At 50.6% G+C, this 17529-nt stretch overlaps 2 protein-coding genes across 2 annotated transcripts in view; both read left to right on the forward strand.

Moving 5' to 3' along the window:
* Positions 1 to 13005, forward strand: part of Pmar_PMAR000544 (titin, putative) — a gene marked incomplete at both ends in the record, with an annotated part of 31811 nt that extends 18806 nt beyond the window's left edge. The window contains 27 exons of the mRNA XM_002771445.1: positions 1 to 304; positions 350 to 531; positions 581 to 813; positions 1102 to 3978; positions 4023 to 4205; positions 4728 to 6316; positions 6898 to 6967; positions 7080 to 7183; positions 7583 to 7636; positions 8179 to 8531; positions 9069 to 9149; positions 9199 to 9292; positions 9335 to 9537; positions 9581 to 9724; positions 9784 to 9892; positions 10063 to 10307; positions 10357 to 10446; positions 10862 to 10966; positions 11015 to 11180; positions 11234 to 11443; positions 11487 to 11584; positions 12006 to 12088; positions 12254 to 12351; positions 12395 to 12506; positions 12632 to 12704; positions 12751 to 12888; positions 12919 to 13005. Of these exons, the coding sequence (XP_002771491.1) occupies positions 1 to 304; positions 350 to 531; positions 581 to 813; positions 1102 to 3978; positions 4023 to 4205; positions 4728 to 6316; positions 6898 to 6967; positions 7080 to 7183; positions 7583 to 7636; positions 8179 to 8531; positions 9069 to 9149; positions 9199 to 9292; positions 9335 to 9537; positions 9581 to 9724; positions 9784 to 9892; positions 10063 to 10307; positions 10357 to 10446; positions 10862 to 10966; positions 11015 to 11180; positions 11234 to 11443; positions 11487 to 11584; positions 12006 to 12088; positions 12254 to 12351; positions 12395 to 12506; positions 12632 to 12704; positions 12751 to 12888; positions 12919 to 13005 (8085 nt within the window). The remainder of the gene's footprint in view (positions 305 to 349; positions 532 to 580; positions 814 to 1101; positions 3979 to 4022; positions 4206 to 4727; positions 6317 to 6897; positions 6968 to 7079; positions 7184 to 7582; positions 7637 to 8178; positions 8532 to 9068; positions 9150 to 9198; positions 9293 to 9334; positions 9538 to 9580; positions 9725 to 9783; positions 9893 to 10062; positions 10308 to 10356; positions 10447 to 10861; positions 10967 to 11014; positions 11181 to 11233; positions 11444 to 11486; positions 11585 to 12005; positions 12089 to 12253; positions 12352 to 12394; positions 12507 to 12631; positions 12705 to 12750; positions 12889 to 12918) is intronic.
* A 747-nt stretch (positions 13006 to 13752) lies between these two features.
* Positions 13753 to 15405, forward strand: Pmar_PMAR000545 (the record flags this gene model as incomplete). The annotated part of the gene is made up of 8 exons (XM_002771446.1): positions 13753 to 14031; positions 14078 to 14187; positions 14234 to 14438; positions 14482 to 14553; positions 14771 to 14864; positions 14912 to 15010; positions 15055 to 15117; positions 15248 to 15405. 8 exons carry the CDS (start codon positions 13753 to 13755, stop codon positions 15403 to 15405), a joined length of 1080 nt encoding a protein of 359 aa, XP_002771492.1.
* Between the last annotated feature and the right edge of the window lie 2124 nt (positions 15406 to 17529).

A 17529-nucleotide genomic window follows, 5' to 3' on the forward strand; every position in this document is an offset into this window, starting at 1 on the left:
CCCCCGACCATGACCGAGTCCTCGGCTAGAATGGGCAAAGGGTCCTTGGGTGGTACCCAGTGTAAGAAGTCGGGAGTGTTGGTCACGAACACTGAGCAGACCATGGTGCTCACTGACTGTCAACTGCACCATAACGAGACCTTCTATGTGTGGGTGTACGTTGAGGGGGATTATTACAACGCTGCACCGACCATGCCTGATGGTTCGCTGCATTCGCCCTTGGTCTTGGTGGTCCCGCTGGACCCCACGGTCGTGGTCCAGGACACGATGTTGCTGAAGTATAGGGATTACGATGTGAAGGAAGGTCGGCTCCTTACGAGTGTACGATCAGTTGCTATTGCTGCTGTAGGTTCGTCCTATACGTATACCATTCGGGCCGAGAACACCATTGGTGTTGGTCACCCATCGCTCATGTCTCAGCCCATGCTGGCTGCGGGACCACCCAGTACGCCATCGTCGCCTCTGTGTACCACGACCACACGGACCATGGCCTTCTTGAGATGGGCTGACCCTGATGACCAGGGAGCGATGGTGAGGTCAATGATGGTGGTGGTGGTCTTGGAAGGCTATGGTGTTGTAGATACGGCGTTATCTATTGGAATCACAGCGCGACAACGGCAAGTGGGAGACGGTCTATTCGGGGACCAGTACGACGTATATTGCCTCGACGCTCACTACTACGGCTCAGTATAGTTTTAGGCTTGCGGTCACCAACGACGCCGGAACGAGTGAGTCCGGCTCGGTGTTGGAGGGATATACGTCCGCACTGCTCAGCGGAGCTCTACGAATTAGGGGAGAAGTGTTTAGAGACCAGTAGGAATTTTATCAAAAATTACATGGTTTCACCAACACATGTAGTTTCCCAGCTGCATATCTTCCGACACTGGTCAGACTATGGTCAGCCATTTAGGTGGTTATTCGGATCCGACAACAGTGTGGGCATGTGGTCAGCCACAGTCACCAAGCGAGTTGTATATTTCTACTAGAAGTCTCACTTCAATTTCTCTAGCATGGTTGGCGCCTTTGGACGACGGTGGATGTTCCATCACATCGTGAGCATGGGACTCACTTGGGAGGTTGTGATGGTGGTCATCGGCTCAGGTACGTGGTCCGCTGGGACGGCATCGACTATAGTATTGCGGCGACTACGGCGTACACGGCTGGTGGTCTGACTGCGGAGTCGCGGCACACTGTGCAGGTGAGGGCGGTCACCAAGGGTGGTCTGTCGTCATGGACCAACGAGGCGGCGGTGTGGGCTCAAACGCCGCCCTCGGCGGTGGTTGGTCTTAATGTATCGTACAGTAATCGGACTGGTGTTGGTCTCACGTGGTCGGCTCCATCCGGTGGGGGCAGTGTTAAGGTATATACTGTGTTCATGGACGATGGTCTTGGTGGGAGCGTGGACCGTGAGGTGGCCAGTCTTGGTCCATCGGCGACCTCTGCTGACATCGACCTTGGTGATGGTGTGGTCGGTGGTAGGCGCTACTGCTTTGCTGTAACGGCTGATAATGAGGGCACGATTGGTGACGGTGGTGGAGGAGTGGTATTGGTTGAGGCCACGATGACCACTAGTGATACTGTATGTGCGTATGCCTCGGAAGGACCCTCGAGTCCGCAGAATGTTCAGCTGATCAGAAGCGCCACTGGGGAGATGACGATCCAGTGGTCCGTGCCGGCCGATGATGGTGGTCTGACCATACTGCAGTACGAGGTTGAGGTCAAGGACCATGCCCTGAGCTATTGGGTTGTGATCGGGACCACCAGCTCGACCACTCTGAGTGCCGTGTTCGACAGTTGCACCATGGGGAATCTTTATTCCTTCAGAGTGCGTGCTGAGAATCTCGTTGGGTGGTCGAAGTATAGCGCGGTGGTCACGGGCTACTGTGCGCAGCCTCCTGGTGCTCCTGTGAATTTGGAAAGGGTGAACTCCAGTAAGAATCATGTTGGTCTTGGATGGGACTCCCCTGCTGAGACCAACGGTGCATCGGTGGTCAGCTATAAGGTGTACGCACGGTCCAGTCTTGGGACGGGAGCAGCTTTCGTGGTCCATGAGGGGCCAGCAGGTGAGCGGTATGTTGAGCATAGTAGTGGTGTGGTAATGGGAGCTGAGTATACGTATTGGGTGACAGCGAGCAATGAGGCCGGCGAGGGTGCGGAGTCGAGCACGATCACTGTGGCGGTCGCTGGACCACCGGGACCACCTGTGAATATTCAGGTGGCGTCGAGGTCGCTCACGAACATATCATTTGTATGGGACGCCCCGACTGATGATGGCGGTAGTCCGATCACACACTACGAGCTGTACTATGGTACCACGTCTGGTTCTGTCACGACTCGGGCGTGGCTGGGCAGTGGGACTGCCTCTGGCACCATCTACCTTACTGCGGGTCCCCTGTACTACTTCCAGGTGACCGCTTGTAATGTGGTGAGCCTATATTCGTCCAGCAACTGTACGCGATCGTCTGTGGTGGCTGAGTACGTGGGCACTGTGGTTCCGGTGGTACCGTCCTTGGAACTGGTCAGCACCAGTGGCGACTCGATCACGGTGCAGTGGTCTGAGGCTTCTGATGATGGTGGCAGTCCGGTGGTCACATACCGTGTGTATGTAGACGATGGGTACGGCGGTGTTGTGTCGCGGTTGGTCTGTGATGTTCTTGGTCCGCGACTGTGCATAGCTGATGGTCTCAGTGGTGGTAACGAGTACCGCTTTGAAATGACGGTGGTGAACGCTATAGGGGAGAGCCCTCGAGGTTCCACTACGGTCTTCAGGGCATGTGAGCTGCCACCGGCCCCCGTTGGTCTCAGTATCGCTCAGCGGGCCTCGGGTCAGCTGACCCTTGCATGGGACGCGCCGTCAGTGGTGGTCAGCGCGTGCCCGATTCTGGGGTACCAAATTCTTGCGGCTGCGTCGGAGGCATCTTTTTGGTGTGACGGTGCGGACTATAACATAGTTGGGGAAATCGTTGGAGATTTGAGGACCTTCGTCTACACTCCGGGTGATACCGGTGGGTACTGTGTCAAGGTGAGAAGCACGAACTTACAGACACAGCAGACCGCGAATACGTCAATTGTGGGTGTGCCCACATCGATCATCTGGGCGCGCGCGGCGAGCGTTCCCAGTGCTCCTGATCCGGTCCAGTGGGTGAGCGGTAATGGTACGTCATTGGTGGTTCAGTGGTCTGCGAGCAGTTCTGATGGTGGACTGCCGATTTTGAACTACGAGTTGCAGCGAGACGATGGGGCTGGTGGCTCGGTGTGGACCACTGTGGCGAGCGCTACTACGTTGAACTCGACCGTGGCTGGTCTCACGCCGGGACTACCGTATGGCTTCCGAGTGAGAGGCGTTAACAACGTGAGCCTAACCAATGCATTGGATGATGTGGTCGACTGCTGTTGGTCACCGGTGGTCTACATTTACGCTGCCTCGGCACCTCAGCAACCGTACATGTTGGCTACTGATAGCGGTGACAGAATCGGTGACACGGCGGTCAGAGTTCGGTGGATTTATAACGCTACCATAGCGGCGATGGCGCCTAGTGGTGGTCTCCCTGTAACGGGGTATAAGCTGTATAGGTCAGCTGTTGGGGCTACGGTCCTGGACGTCCTGGTCTACGATGGTACGGGTTCGACCACGACCGAGCTCGTGGTCACTGGGTTAACACCATCGGGCACGTACAGGTTCGCGGCGACTGCGATCAATGCTGTAGGGGAGAGTGCCAAGGAGCAGTATGTGGCGATAACGTGTTGTGTCCCACCGAGTAGGATGGAGAGGCCCAGCGTGGGCCCTCCGAACGGGAACGACAGCGCGGTCGAACTGAACTGGGTGGCCCCTGAGACTACGGGGGGTATGGTCGTGATGGAGTACCGTGTTTATAGAGATGACGGCAACCTTGGGGACATCACCACGTTGGTCTACAGTGGTGGTACGGACCTCACTACAGTGGTCAGTAGTGGTCTTACTATAGGAAAGTATTATAGGTAAGCCGTGGTCGCTTTGGTGAAAACGTGACTGGTCAGTTCAGATTCGTGGTCGTGGCGGTCAACAGTGTTGGTCCAGGCGTGGTCTCACCAGTGTTGACGTACCAAGTGTGTGGTCCTCCATCACCGCCTGGTAGCGTTATAGCTTCCGAACTGACCGACACTACGGCGAGGATCTCCTGGACTGCTGGTGCCACGACTGGAGGCAGCGGTTGTCTGTTGAACAGGTGGGCTTACGTTAATTTGATATGCAAATGTGATGAAAAATGTGTGTTATATTCCGAATTCACATAAACGCTATGAACATTTGATGTGCTAGAAGTAGCCAACGCTACTTCTATCACTAGATGACGTATCGAATCGTATGCGACCACGGCAGCTGGCTGTGGTTACGAGCCTCGTAGCTGCACCTGCTGTGGTCACGAGGCACCATTGTTTAAGCCTCGTAATACGAGGGCGTGTCATATACAATGATACCCGTGTCGGGGGAGCACTGTACTCGGCAGTTTGGTGGGTCCAACCACCGGCTGATCTACGATCTACCTCTGGTCTCATGGACCCGCTGTGTTCTCCATCTTAGTTTACAGCTATTGCAGCACGGTGAAATTCCAAATAAAATGGTACATCGTGAAATATATGTATTTCCGGTTGCAACCATGGTGTCACCAGTCACCACGGCCGGTTTCATTTTTATATAGTTAATGCTCGTTGATTCTTGTGGAAGAACTGTTGCAACTGTCAATTTACAGGTATGATGTGTTCCTACGGGAAGGCTCTGGTGGTCCATTCACGATGGTCGAGTCAGTGGGACCAAGCGTGCTCTCATATATCCACACCGGTCTTGGTCCTGGCCACACTTACACTGTTAAAGTCATCGCTTACAATGGGAACTACGCCAGCTATGCTCCAGAGGCGAACGTGACCTTCATTACGGGATCACCACCGACCGCCATACTGACCGCTCCTACGTTCGTGAGCGGTCAGGTCTCGCCGACCCTGAGCCTGACCGTGGCCCATGGCACTGCGGAGTCGCTGACGCTGCCGGTCCTGGAGTACCAAGTTCTCATCAGACCATGCAGTGTTGCGGGAAACGACACTTTCATATCGGCTCGTCTGGCTGGGTCGTTGACATTGACGACCACCAACTACCCGCAGCTTACTACTGCAGTCGTGTATTGCATCAGGGCGCGCGCTTTTAACGTCAATGGTTGGAGCGGTTACAGTCCTACTGTGAGGCTCATGGTCTCGGACCTCCCTGGGGTACCGATCACGTTGCAATTCGTGGAGGGAACTGCTAGTAGTCTTGAAATTGGATGGACTCTGGTGGGGTCAGCGGCTGGTTCGGCGCCGGTGGTGGCTTTCGAGATCGCGTATGTGGACCTGACCGCGGATCCATTGACTGAGCTCAAGACTGTGGTCAGCGGCAGTGGTCGGTCGGCTGTGCTCGGTGGTCTTACTGCAGGTAACGTGTACCGAGTGAAGGTCCGGGCGTGTAACTTGAACGGTTGTGGTGGTTACAGCTCGTACGCGGACCTGGTCTGTGGTGGTCTGCCTGATGCACCATCGGGACCAACACTGAGCAGTTCTACTGATGGTAGCGTTACTGTGGCCTGGACTTTCCCTGGAAGTAATGGTGGAGTACCAATACAGAAGTTCATCATCTACAAGTCGGCCGACAGCGGTAGCTCGTATGGTCTGGATTCGTCCGTGTCAGCGAGTACATTGACGCAGACGGTCAGTTGTAGTGTTGGTGGTTATATAATGGTCAAAGTAGCAGCGAGCAATGGTGTTGGTGGGGTGTATGGTTCGGAACCACTGGGACCGTACTCGACAGCACTTGGAACGTATTGTGCGGCCAGACCGGATGCACCGGTGAATGGTCCTAACGTAACGGCTAGTAGTGGTCTGTTGACGGTCTACCTACCGTCACCGACCTCGGCTCAGCTCCATGGTGTTGGGCACACTGGTTGGACAGTGTATGTTGATGATCTTGATGATGATGATGCTGAGTTCACTACCTTCAGAGTGTATGACAATAGCACGGCGTGGCTGAGAACGTCAACTGGGGTGGTAGTTGGTCACAGCTATAGGGCCTATGTGGAGGTGTGCAGTGTGGTCGGGTGTTCTGAGGGCAGTCCGGTCTCGGAGGCTGTCACTGCTGCTGATCCTCCGTCGGCCCCCACGAACGTTCATGCGACCAACACTACCAATACGGCGATTAGTATCGAGTGGGACCACGATGGTCTTGACGGCGGTAGTTATATAACGGCGTGGCTGATCTATACTAGTACTGATGGCAGCAACTTGAACCACTCGGCGACCATCGATAGTATGGCCAGTAATTTCACGAGTCGTACGTATGTCCAAGACTGTACTCTTGTTGGTGGGGTGCCAAGCTCAATGGAATATGTGTGGTTCGCTGTGGCGGCCCGGAACATGGTCGGGACCAGCAGTCGAAGCTCACCGGTGAGGGGATGGGTTGCTGGTATAATAATTCCTATGAGGAGTGAACATGAAGTTTTTATAGATTTTTATAGCTCGAAAAATTGCATTTTATATAGAACTTTCAAACAACAACAAGAAAATACTGAACATTTACATATAAAACATTTATACAGAATTTTAGGGGAGTTTCGATATGAAAAACACTAGTGAAAAATATATTTCACGACTAGTGCATATCACCGCGAATATCGCGTTTTTCACCGAGTTTCACGCCACTTCACGTAAAACGGGTCGTGAAACTATGTCTCCTGTGTGATATATAATCATATTTGTGAGATGTAATAATAAACATAATGATGACCTAAAGGCATCAGTAGAATAACCATATCAACTACAGGGATATATAAAAATGATATATATGTGTTGATGTTAAATAGTGATGGTTGGGAATTTTGGTGAAGGGTCTGGTTTTAGGTAGCTGTTCATTGCAGTGGACCACCGCGAACGCCGCCCGTAGCTCCGTATTTGGTGAGCACATCGGCAAGTGCTATCACTGTGGGCTGGTCCTTACCTCATGCTACGACTGATCTATATGGAGCGCAGCATATTGGGGTAGAGGTATGTATTGATGATGATGATAACAATACTGGGGACAGGGTTTGTGTAGACGTTGACAGTACGGTGCAGACTACTCATCAGTTTGGCTCATTGGAAGCTGGTCTGACGTATTTGCTGGCGTATAGGTTGAGGACCGTTTCGGGTGGTAGCGGCTGGTCACCGACGGTTTCTTTTGTGGCTGCAGCGGTGCCGGAAAGTCCTAGAAATGTGAGGGTTATAAACGTTAGTGATAATTGGGTGAGAATCGGATGGAATAACACGGGTTACAACGGCGGGTCACCAGTGAGCTCTAATACTGTGTATAAGTCTATCGATTATGGTAGCACCTGGTCTATTGTATCGTCATCAATCGCCCCCAACGTATTGGTGGCTGACTCCAGCTGCACGCAGGCACAATATGTCTACTTGTATGTCACTGCGACCAACCTGGCAGGTAGCAGGCTTTGGTGTGGTTCTTTCGGAGGGTTAAAGCGCACTTGAAAACAATGCATTAGATCGGTCGGGAAATATGCTTAGAAATATATAACGTAGTTATGGATAGATAGACGACAATGGATCGTAAGCTCTGAGGACGGACAGGACAATCGGGTCAAGAGTAACAGTATTGTCATGTTTAGAGCTTCGGTCGGAACACTGGTTGACTCAAAAACCATAAGATGCGCAGAAAAATATATAGTTGATCAATTAGTCTTTCATGTACCCGAGTATCGTGTGGGAGTTTCAACGAAGATACGTTGGTCTGGCGCTGTTTGTCTTTGTGAAACAGCACAAACACCTGTGTACAAAATGTACTTAGAATACATCTTTCTTTATAGTAATGTATTAGTGAGTTGGATTTCCCCGCAAGGTTGGTAGATCGAAGGCAGTCGAGGAGTTTTTAGTGTGTCAGTGTGTGTTCGCTTTTTTCACTTGAAGTTAGCGTGGGAGAATATGAATTTGAATGTCATACGGACGTAAAAGATGGAATGAATATTTCGATATGAAGTTTGGAGATCCCTAGGTAAAGATAGAGATCATTAGAAACACACAACATCGGAAATTTCCGGGAAAATTTATAAAACTAAGTGCAGATCTCATATGTTGAAAACATCGCATGTGGAATTTCGAAACTCGATGCGATGCATTTTGTGTATGTAGGTGAATCGGCCCGAAGTGATGTGATCACGACACGCTGCTGTGACAGGCCGGATGCGCCGTCACCACCACAGAGAATCCGACGGAGTTCGACCTCTATCACGATCAGCTACTCGATCACTACAGCTGGACTACACTCCTGTGGTCTGATCGGGTGGAATGTGTACGTAGACAACGGCGCTGGTGGGCCTTTCACGATGCACTACATCGATGATGGCAGTCAACTCGAGTTCACCGCCACTGGCCTGAGTGGTGGTGCCTTCTATCTATTCAAGGTGCAGGCCGTATCGGAATCGGGAGCTGGGACTGCGTCCAATGTGGTGAACATATCGGCAGCAGACCCCCCTGGTTCACCTGTAGGCCTGGCTGTCACTAACTCCACGGATGTATCGATCAGCTTGGCATGGAGTATGAATGGGGTCTCGGACGGTGGAGCTGTGGTGACTTACTACTACGTCCATGTTACGAGTGATGGTTATTGTAGTAGTTGGCCCAGTAGTCCGCAAGCAACAGTGTTCGCTTCTGGAGGTGTGCTCAACTACAGTGTGGACTGTACTTCTATCAGTGGTTTGGTCGGCTCGTTTACTCAGCAGTACCTGTGTGTAGCAGTCTCGGCTGGTAACATGGCTGGTAGTTCCGCAAGAAGTGATCATGTGAAATGGAGGTGAGAGCGGTGTTCGTGGTCTTGAATGTTGAGCGTGATCCTATGATATTCTCGGGGGGAACTTGAATTTTTCTCTACGCTATAAACGCATGTACAGTTTCGGGCGTTTCTTATACCATTTTTTCTATTCGTGTATCTTTTTTATTACATGTAGTGGAAATCTTCGCAGAGCTTCACACCGGGAATAATATTTCTCATAAATTGTGCATCTACTGATTGGAGTTGACAGGTGCTCGGACGTGCCGGACGCTCCATTGAGTGGTCCGACAGTGGACAGGCAGTACTCGTCGAGAACGGCAATGCTGTTGCAGTGGCCGACCCCTGGGGGCCTCCATGGGGCTCTGATAACGGGTTTTGAGGTTGATTACGATGATGGGCTGAATGGGCTGTACACGACGGTGAGAGTAGCATCAGCGACGGCGCGGTCACTGACGATATCAGGGCTAACTGCGGGTGGGTTGTTCGTGATTTCCGATGTTGATTGTTATCGATCAGGTCGAACGTACAGGACTCGGTATAGGGTGGTCAGCGAGGTCGGCATGAGTTTGAGTTCACCTGTAGCAAGTCACCTGGCCGCAGCAATGCCCTCAGCCCCGAGTGCTCCGGTCTATTACAACTACACTGTGGCTGGTACGACTATGACGGTTGGTTGGTCGTGGACGGGCGACAATGGTGGTAGCGCGATAATAGGATGGCACGTGAGCTGTTCAGAGTTTTAGTCTCTGTGATGGTAGTGGGCAGGTTTCTACTGGTATTACTCCGGACAACATGGGGTACCCTTTGGCGGTGCCGGCGTACTCGCAGTACTTCTCATTCGACTGTATGTTTGTGCGAGATGCCGCGAATAACACTTATAATCTTCATAATAATTACTCTTATGTGAAGGTAGGAAGGAGGGTGGTGATTTGGAATTGGGATGGTATGGCGAGACTTTAACAATTTAGGTGGCCGCGTTGAATGCAGGAGGACCAGGGCAGTATTCACCTGTGAGCCGACTGTGGTGCTCAGAGAGACCAAAGGCCCCGGTGGTAGAGGTTGACGAGGATGCCACTGGTAGCGGTGCGCTCTCTTCAGCTGAGCCCTGGAGCTAATTATAGAAGTTTGGGTATGAATCTATGTTAGAAATGTACGGAAATCAGCAAGAATTTCCCAAAATTTCCTTGGAAATTTCATATTTTCACCCGCACATGTGGACGACTATGTGCTGATCGTGGTTGTCGTAGGTGACACTAGTGTTGGTATAAAATGGACTGTACCCAACGGCACTTTGACCTTTGGGGCTCCGCTGAAGTCGTTTGTCATCTTCATGGGATCGAGCAACCTGAGTCTGGGTCTGCACGAGGAGGTTCTGGACACGGCTGTTACGACGTATAGGGTCACGAGTGGTATTGTGGCTGGTCGGGCGTACTACTTCCAAGTTGCTATAAAGAGTGCTGCAGCGGAGGGGAACAGGAGTGAGATGGTGGAGGTGCGGAGGTCCCGGGTTCGATCCCTGGCATGGCCATTTTTCATAATAGGTTCGAGCATGCAAAGAAATGGAGCTGCCTGATCCCCCATTCCGGGCTGACGGCAATGCTACTCACAATTTGATAGGGTGGTTGTCTCCGGTACACTACAGTTGCCCTATCACGGGCTTCCGGCTGTTCGCTCGGCACTCGGGAGTAACGTGGCAGAGCGTCTATCCCTACGTTGAAGGGCCAGGGGTGAACCTGACGAGTCCATTTGATCCGAGTCTGACAGCGTCGTGGGCAATGCAGCATTTTGTGGACTGTCGGGAGAGCGCTACGCTGGAGGCAGGTTGGATGGGACGCGTGATGGTCGCATACAGTGTGGGAAAATATGCACATGTTCTGAGGAAATTTCGGGACATTTTTATTGGCTTCTGAACACTTGTACTCGAATTCGTATGAAAAACTCCTGAGCTCAGCTGAGGGGAGGGAAGATATATTCTTACTCCAACATTGATCCTATGGGCTGCTGTGATTCTCTAAAGTTGAGGAAAGGCGTTGAGAGTGGTGGTAGGTGTCCTACTACTTGAGGGTCTACAGCACGAAGGGCTATCGGGACTCTGCTACGGTCACTCTGGCTTGTGCGAGTGTTCCTGCCAAGATGGCCCTTCCCAGTCAGGTGGGAAAGTGATGCTGTTGTTGTTGGTGTTGATGTGGGGTGTGGTAGTCTGCTGGTTTGTCGACTTCCAACACTACTATTGGGCTCAACTGGACGGAGCCGGCCATGAACAATGGCACGGTGGTGGGCTATAGGGTGTATCGTGATGATGGTCCGAGCACTGCTATTGACCTGCTCACGCCGGACACCACATGTGGTCGGGAACTTATTCCATGTAAGGGGGGCGGTATGCACATGGAGGAGGTGGTCCCGACTCACTTGTTGTAGTTCCGACCTACTGCACGATCAGTGGTCTTAGTACTGGCACTGACTACCAGATTCGTATAGCGGCTGTGAACACCATAGGGGCGGGACCGCTCAGCGACGTCGTCACTTTTACGGCGGGCAGCGCTCCTGGAGTGCCGAGTCGTCCTGTGAACACGTTCGCTTGCAACAGTAGCATGCTACGGTATCAGTGGACAGCCCCGGTCAGCAATGGTGAACATATGTGTATTGGAGTTGTGTTGTAGACTGTGGTCAGGTATACCTCTATTGAGATATCGCTTCAAGCTGTGGGAGATCGGCGGTGGGATGGCCAACACGTGGATGGGGAGTGTTGGGAGCCCGCCTCCTCCTGATGTGAGATGAAGTCGTAGAGGCATTGGTCTTCACGTTGTAGTGTATTTTTATATCTGATATCGTAGAGTGATTTATCTCATCGGTTCGAGACTACGTGAGATGCCGCTGTCGTTGTTGTCGTTATTGTTGTTGTTGTTGTTGTTGTTGTTGTTGTTATTGTGGTTGTTGTTCTTGTTATTGTTGTTGTTATTGTTGTTGTTATTGTGTATGCTGTTATTGTTTATGCTGTTGTTGTTTATGTTGTTGGTCATGTTTATGTTGTTGTTGTTGAGGAACTTCTGCTAGTCTAGATCAATGTTTCGAGTAGCGTAAAATGGTTTCCTATTATAGAATCATATTATACCGGTCTTGCGGTACCACGTGTAACCGTTTTCCATATCATTAACCTGCCCGTCTGTCCATTTCCTCCATGGTTACTCAGGTGAATATCACTATTGCGGAGGTGCCCAGTCTGGCTCCTAGGAAGCAGTACCAACTGTGTGTCATGGCAGAGAACTCCCTCGGGTATGCTTCTGGTCTCTGTCGGGTGTTTCGATGAAGTTTCACGACCCGTTTCACAGCAGTGGCGTAATGCTCTGTGAAAAAATCCGATATTCACAGTAGCTGTGCGATACGTTTTTCACTAGTGTTTTTTTTCATATCACTAGGGTGAAACTCCAATACTCTCAGTTGGGCGTCGGAGTGTAGTGAGTTGTCCAAGTCATTTATATCGGACTATGAGGACCATCTGGACCTGCCCGGCTGGACCCTCGACCGCCCCTCTTATGGTATGGCTTGGTGGTGGTTTGGTCGTTGGTGATCGTGGCTCAGGAGTGACCGCTAGTATCTGGCGCAACGACACTGATTGGCCACGAGCTGGTAGTGTGAAGTTGCGATGGAGTGAAGTGTTTGATACTGGTGGAGATGACCTGGCGAACATAGAGTAGAGAGATGCGCATATGCGTGTTGGTGACGATGAGGAAATTGTTGTTGGTTTTTGTACAGTTCTACAGTGAAAACTCTTGAGCTCATCTGTGGAGACTAAACACGTTTGCAACACTGCATCAGGTATCAGTTACAGGGTGGTGCCAACGCGGCTTCCTATGAGGTCTTATATAATGGGACGGAGCCGTGGGTCCAGGTGAGGCCGTAGGTGGTCACTCTGAGTGGTGCTTAGCTGAATGTAGGTCAACTTGACCAGTGGTCTCACATGGCTCTTCCGAGCTCGAGCGCGCAATCGCCGTCAGGACTGGTCTGAATTTGGCGCGGTGTTTTTGGCAACTAGTTGTGACCTGCCGTCCGCTCCCACCAACTTTAATATAACGGTAGCAGAGGCTTTAGTCTGCTGGGTACAGATCTGCTGTGAATCAGGTGGGAACCTTCATCGTGGCAAGTTGGTCTTCACCTATGAGTGGTGGAGGTGCTTTTATTACTGGGTATAAGCTGTGTAGCACCAGCGAGGCGCAGTGTGTTGCTGCGAATAGTAAGGCGGGCCTTCAGCTGTGGTCAGTTGCTGAGGTGTGACTTAGGCACTACTGTTTACCATCAATGGTCACGACCGACCGTCTCGGCGAACGTGACGTTCACTGTCCAGGCCGAAAACGCCTGTGGTTTTGGCGCAGCTTCGTTGCTGGAGTGCGACCCGTCGAGCAGCGGATGTGTGTACAATTGCTGTCCTAGTTTCAGATGATATATCTTTGACCATGTGAATATTATGGTGATTTCGTGAACTACTCGTGGCCTTGTGTTGGTTGTGAATTAGCTTATAGGGGAAAGTCGTCATAGCGATGGTTACTCGGATGTGTTCATGAAAGTACTACAATGCTATGATGCACAATGTCCGATCTGTGTTAGGTGGCGCAGTGTTCAGTTATTTATGTGCTTTCCTCGGCTGAGCTCAGAAGTCACCTCTCCTACTATGAAAGTTCACATACGAGTTGGACTAGAAGTGTACAGAAACCAATTGAGATTTTCTAAACTAGCACGTGTAGTTGACCATGTGCATATTTTCCCACGTTGGGGCGCACGCTCAATGGAGCTGAGATGGTCGTGGAAGGGCCGTGCGAGTTCATACTAGAGGGGGATGAGGTTCCGAGGAGCTGTCGGGACCATTACTCCCATCACAAGTGAATCTACTGTGCTGAATGTTTTCAGTTCTATATACGTCCGATCTTCGTCTATTGTCATTAATGGCAGGCGTCGAGGGCCCAGTAGCGATGATGAGTTTGGTCCCGACTAGGGTGGTCAGCAGCAGTTCGGCTCTGCAGCATCAGCGGCAGCAGCAGCAGCTTGGACCGCCAGCTGCAGAATGTTGTGCATTGGACTCATGTGACGTTGAGAGCTTTGAATTGGGCAAGACGTTGGGCACGGGCTCGTTTGGGAGGGTCCGCTTCGCCACGCACAAGGCGAGTGGAAGGCACTACGCGCTGAAGATGTTGAAGAAAGCTGTCATTATAAGACTAAAACAAGTGAGGAAACTGCTGGTTGTCACCCTTTGATATGCATCGGAATCAGGTTGATCACATTAACTCGGAGAAGACGATCCTTAAGGCGATTCATCATCCCATGATTGTCAACCTCTACGGGTCTTTTCATGATAGCCGTTATCTCTATCTGGCCCTCGAGTAGTCCAGTTGCTTCTTTAGGAGAAGGCTGAGGAATGTTTTGTAGGTATGTCGTTGGCGGCGAGTTTTTTACACACTTGCGTAAGGTCGGGCGATTCGAAAATGAGACTGCCCGATTTTACGCGGCTCAAATTGTGAGTATATTTGAATATCTCCACTCTAAGAATATCATCTATCGAGACCTCAAGCCTGAGAATATCCTTCTTGGTGCGGACGGGTATCTTAAGCTCACCGACTTTGGATTTGCAAAAGTGAGATGATCGAGGAAATGTTGACTATGCTTGTTTCCAGCAGATAGTTCACCAACGCACATATACCCTATGTGGAACGCCGGAGTACATCGCGCCTGAGGTCTTGTTGAATAAGGTGAATTTGGTCAGGGTTGCTCATGTGGAGACCTGAGTTTTAATGATAAATAATGCGAGAATTATTCGACGCTAGGCTGAATAGCTATGGCAGAATGAGGCACTCACCACGTAGATATACACGGAGATACACAATTGGAAAATTACATGGTATTGTACTATTTTCGATTCACAATTAGAGGCCTCCTTGTTCGAAGGAGTTGAGTGATGGGTTGTAGGGCCATGGTAAAGCAGTGGACTGGTGGACTTTGGGAATACTCACATATGAGATGATGGTTGGATGTCCGCCCTTCGTTGATGAGGACCCCATGGGTGAGGATTACGGATGCCCGGGTGTGTCCTCGCAATTTGAGTAGTAGGTATATATCAGAAGATCCTGACAGGGAAGATAGTATTTCCTCGGTCCTTCGACAAGCATGCTAAAACTCTTGTGAAGAAAATGCTCACCGCTGATTTGAGTAAGGAATCTGTGTTTGATGTGGATTTGCAAATGTTGTTATAGCCCAACGTTATGGGACGCTGAGGGGCGGTGTGGATGATATAAAAAAATGCAAGTGGTTCGCAGGTGAGAACCTTAGTGTAGGAATTCCCTGGCTGAGCAAAGGCGTCTTGTCCCAGTGCGTTAGGCTACTAGATAACACTGTTAGCTGGTATCGATACGCTCCTATGTGTACTAAGGCTGAACGTCTTCGTAGGTATATCGTGGGAGGCGCTGTACAGGAAGGAGATCGAGTCTCCCTATAAGCCAATGGTGAAGTCGGCTACTGATACCTCTAACTTTGAGGACTACCCCGACTCGACAGATCTTGCTCCTATTGTTAGTGCCATTGACGATCCTTTTGTGTCCTGGTGATGACTTCTATGAGTGATTGCTTCGTCTTTCTCTTCATTACTCTATATTACATATTTCTCTAAAACACTCATGCCTGAGCTTAGATTAAATACTTTTAACGCCGCAGTGCGTCGTAGGCCAGTACAGCTCAGACGATGCTCATCTGCTGCTCTAGTTTCCCTCTAATTGACGGTGAGTGTTGAAGCACCCTGTTGGGCCTAATTATCATTTCCTGCTCTGAAGCACCGCAGTCCAGTTGTGTTCGGAATATAGGTCTGTGTGATATTAGGCTATCTCGAGTCTTCGGTGGAAGCAGTTACTTTTGCCTGTCGTGATCCGGTTTCTCATTGTTCGGAAATGAGAGTCACTGGAGAAGGCAAAACTGCAGAGTTGAATGAGTCATTCAACTCTGCAGGTCAGACCTGGAAAGCGCCGAAACTGCAGCGCCTAATGAGGTGGAGTTTCCAGTTTGGGAAGCGCTCGTCTCACTCGAAGCCCCGAAACGGTCGGACTAGCTGTGGAGCTTAACTGCAAGGAGGAGGTTTTCAAGGCTCGTATGGAGGTTACCCAGAAGGAACCTCGAGTGGATGACGTTCATCGCCTGGCTAGGATCGCGTGGCCTGAGTTGGTCCACCGAGACTTCAGAGCATTCTATGTTGACAGTGATGGTGACAACTGTCCGCTCATCGGAGAGTCATCGGCGGACTTGATATTGCTAGCCTGTGAATGTCTGACCATTACAGGGGAGAAGAACTCAGAGCATCGCATAAACCTCTTTCTCAAGCTCAGTCGAGGACAGGTTCGCAGGCAATGAGTTGATCCCCTCTATGTTGTAAGCATCCATGAAGCGTGCGGTGAAAGCGAAGTCTTTTGCTCTGGCTGTGATGAACGATAGAGACGTCATAGTCCGCAATGGAGGCGGTATAAGGTGTGTCAAGGGAAGGTGTGGCTGCATAGGGAAGTTCATGATATGGCTGAAATAGCGAGAAATACCCAAGAAACGCCATTAGAAATGTCATCCATGGACGGGAAAATTGTTATCATCCATGCATGTCGAAGAAACCACCAACTTGTTAACCGTTTACCGGTCAGCAATGGTCAACCATCGCTTATGTGGCCTGACAAGCATGTCGCCGAAATACCCCATAGTACTCAAGCAATACCGTCCGGCTAAACCTGGCATTCCTGCTAGCTACGACTAGCTGTACCACGTTTGTGTAAGGGGTGCCCCCCAATCATCGATCAAAGTGGACAACCACTGGTTTGAGGTGAGCTCTAAAGCCACTCATACCTGGTTTCATCTCTTATTGTCGCACTGAATACAGTTCTGAGCTCATGTCATTGCAAGTTGCGAGCCACTTGTTAGTAATAATGGTTCCGATGTTTCAGCTGAATTGAAGTACAGTTGCTGTTCCCGTCGTCGAGAGCCAAACTTTGGCTTCCAAAGTACTGATTTGGATCACAAAGCCACCACAGCTCATCTGGGCATTACCCGAGAAATCAGCTGGTAGAAATAAACCCCCTCACGAAGTAATAGAGCATACAGTATTTTTCCGATTTCTCTGTTATTACTGCGACTCAGCCTGAGTCACTCAGGTTGTGAGATTTCGTGTGTGAGGGTATCACTTATGTAGGAACAAAAATATATCAGAGTCGTATCATTATTCGCTCGCTTTAGTAAAATTTCTGAAACGGTCAATTTTTCCGCGCTTCCAAAAAAATAGAACCCACCAAGGTCATCTTAAATTGGCACTGTAATTCAACATTCCTGTCACTGAGGAGACACGATTCACACAAAAAGAAACTAACAGTACCTCGTAGGGCCACCTTGACACTTAATCCCCTCTACACAGCGACTGCGAGTCGACTTAGTGAGAGAGTGCTGATATCTCCGGGTGTCAGGTCATCCCAGACTTCAAAAATTGCCTGTCGGAGTACATCCTTGGTACTGTAGGGGCATCTAACCCCTTCATAGACGGCTAGAGCCATCCTGCCCCAGCAGTGCTCGATGCAGTTCAGATCTGGACTCACTGCTAGCCACTGGACGGTTGCCACGCCATTGCGTGCCAGCCATTCTTTAGTTGAGAGATACGTGAGGCCTCGCATTGTCTTGTTGGAAGGTGTACTCGATTCCTTCCTCCTCCC

This window comes from Perkinsus marinus (assembly GCF_000006405.1).
Source record: "Perkinsus marinus ATCC 50983 genomic scaffold scf_1104296962770, whole genome shotgun sequence".
Classification (NCBI taxonomy): Eukaryota; Perkinsozoa; order Perkinsida; family Perkinsidae; genus Perkinsus; species Perkinsus marinus.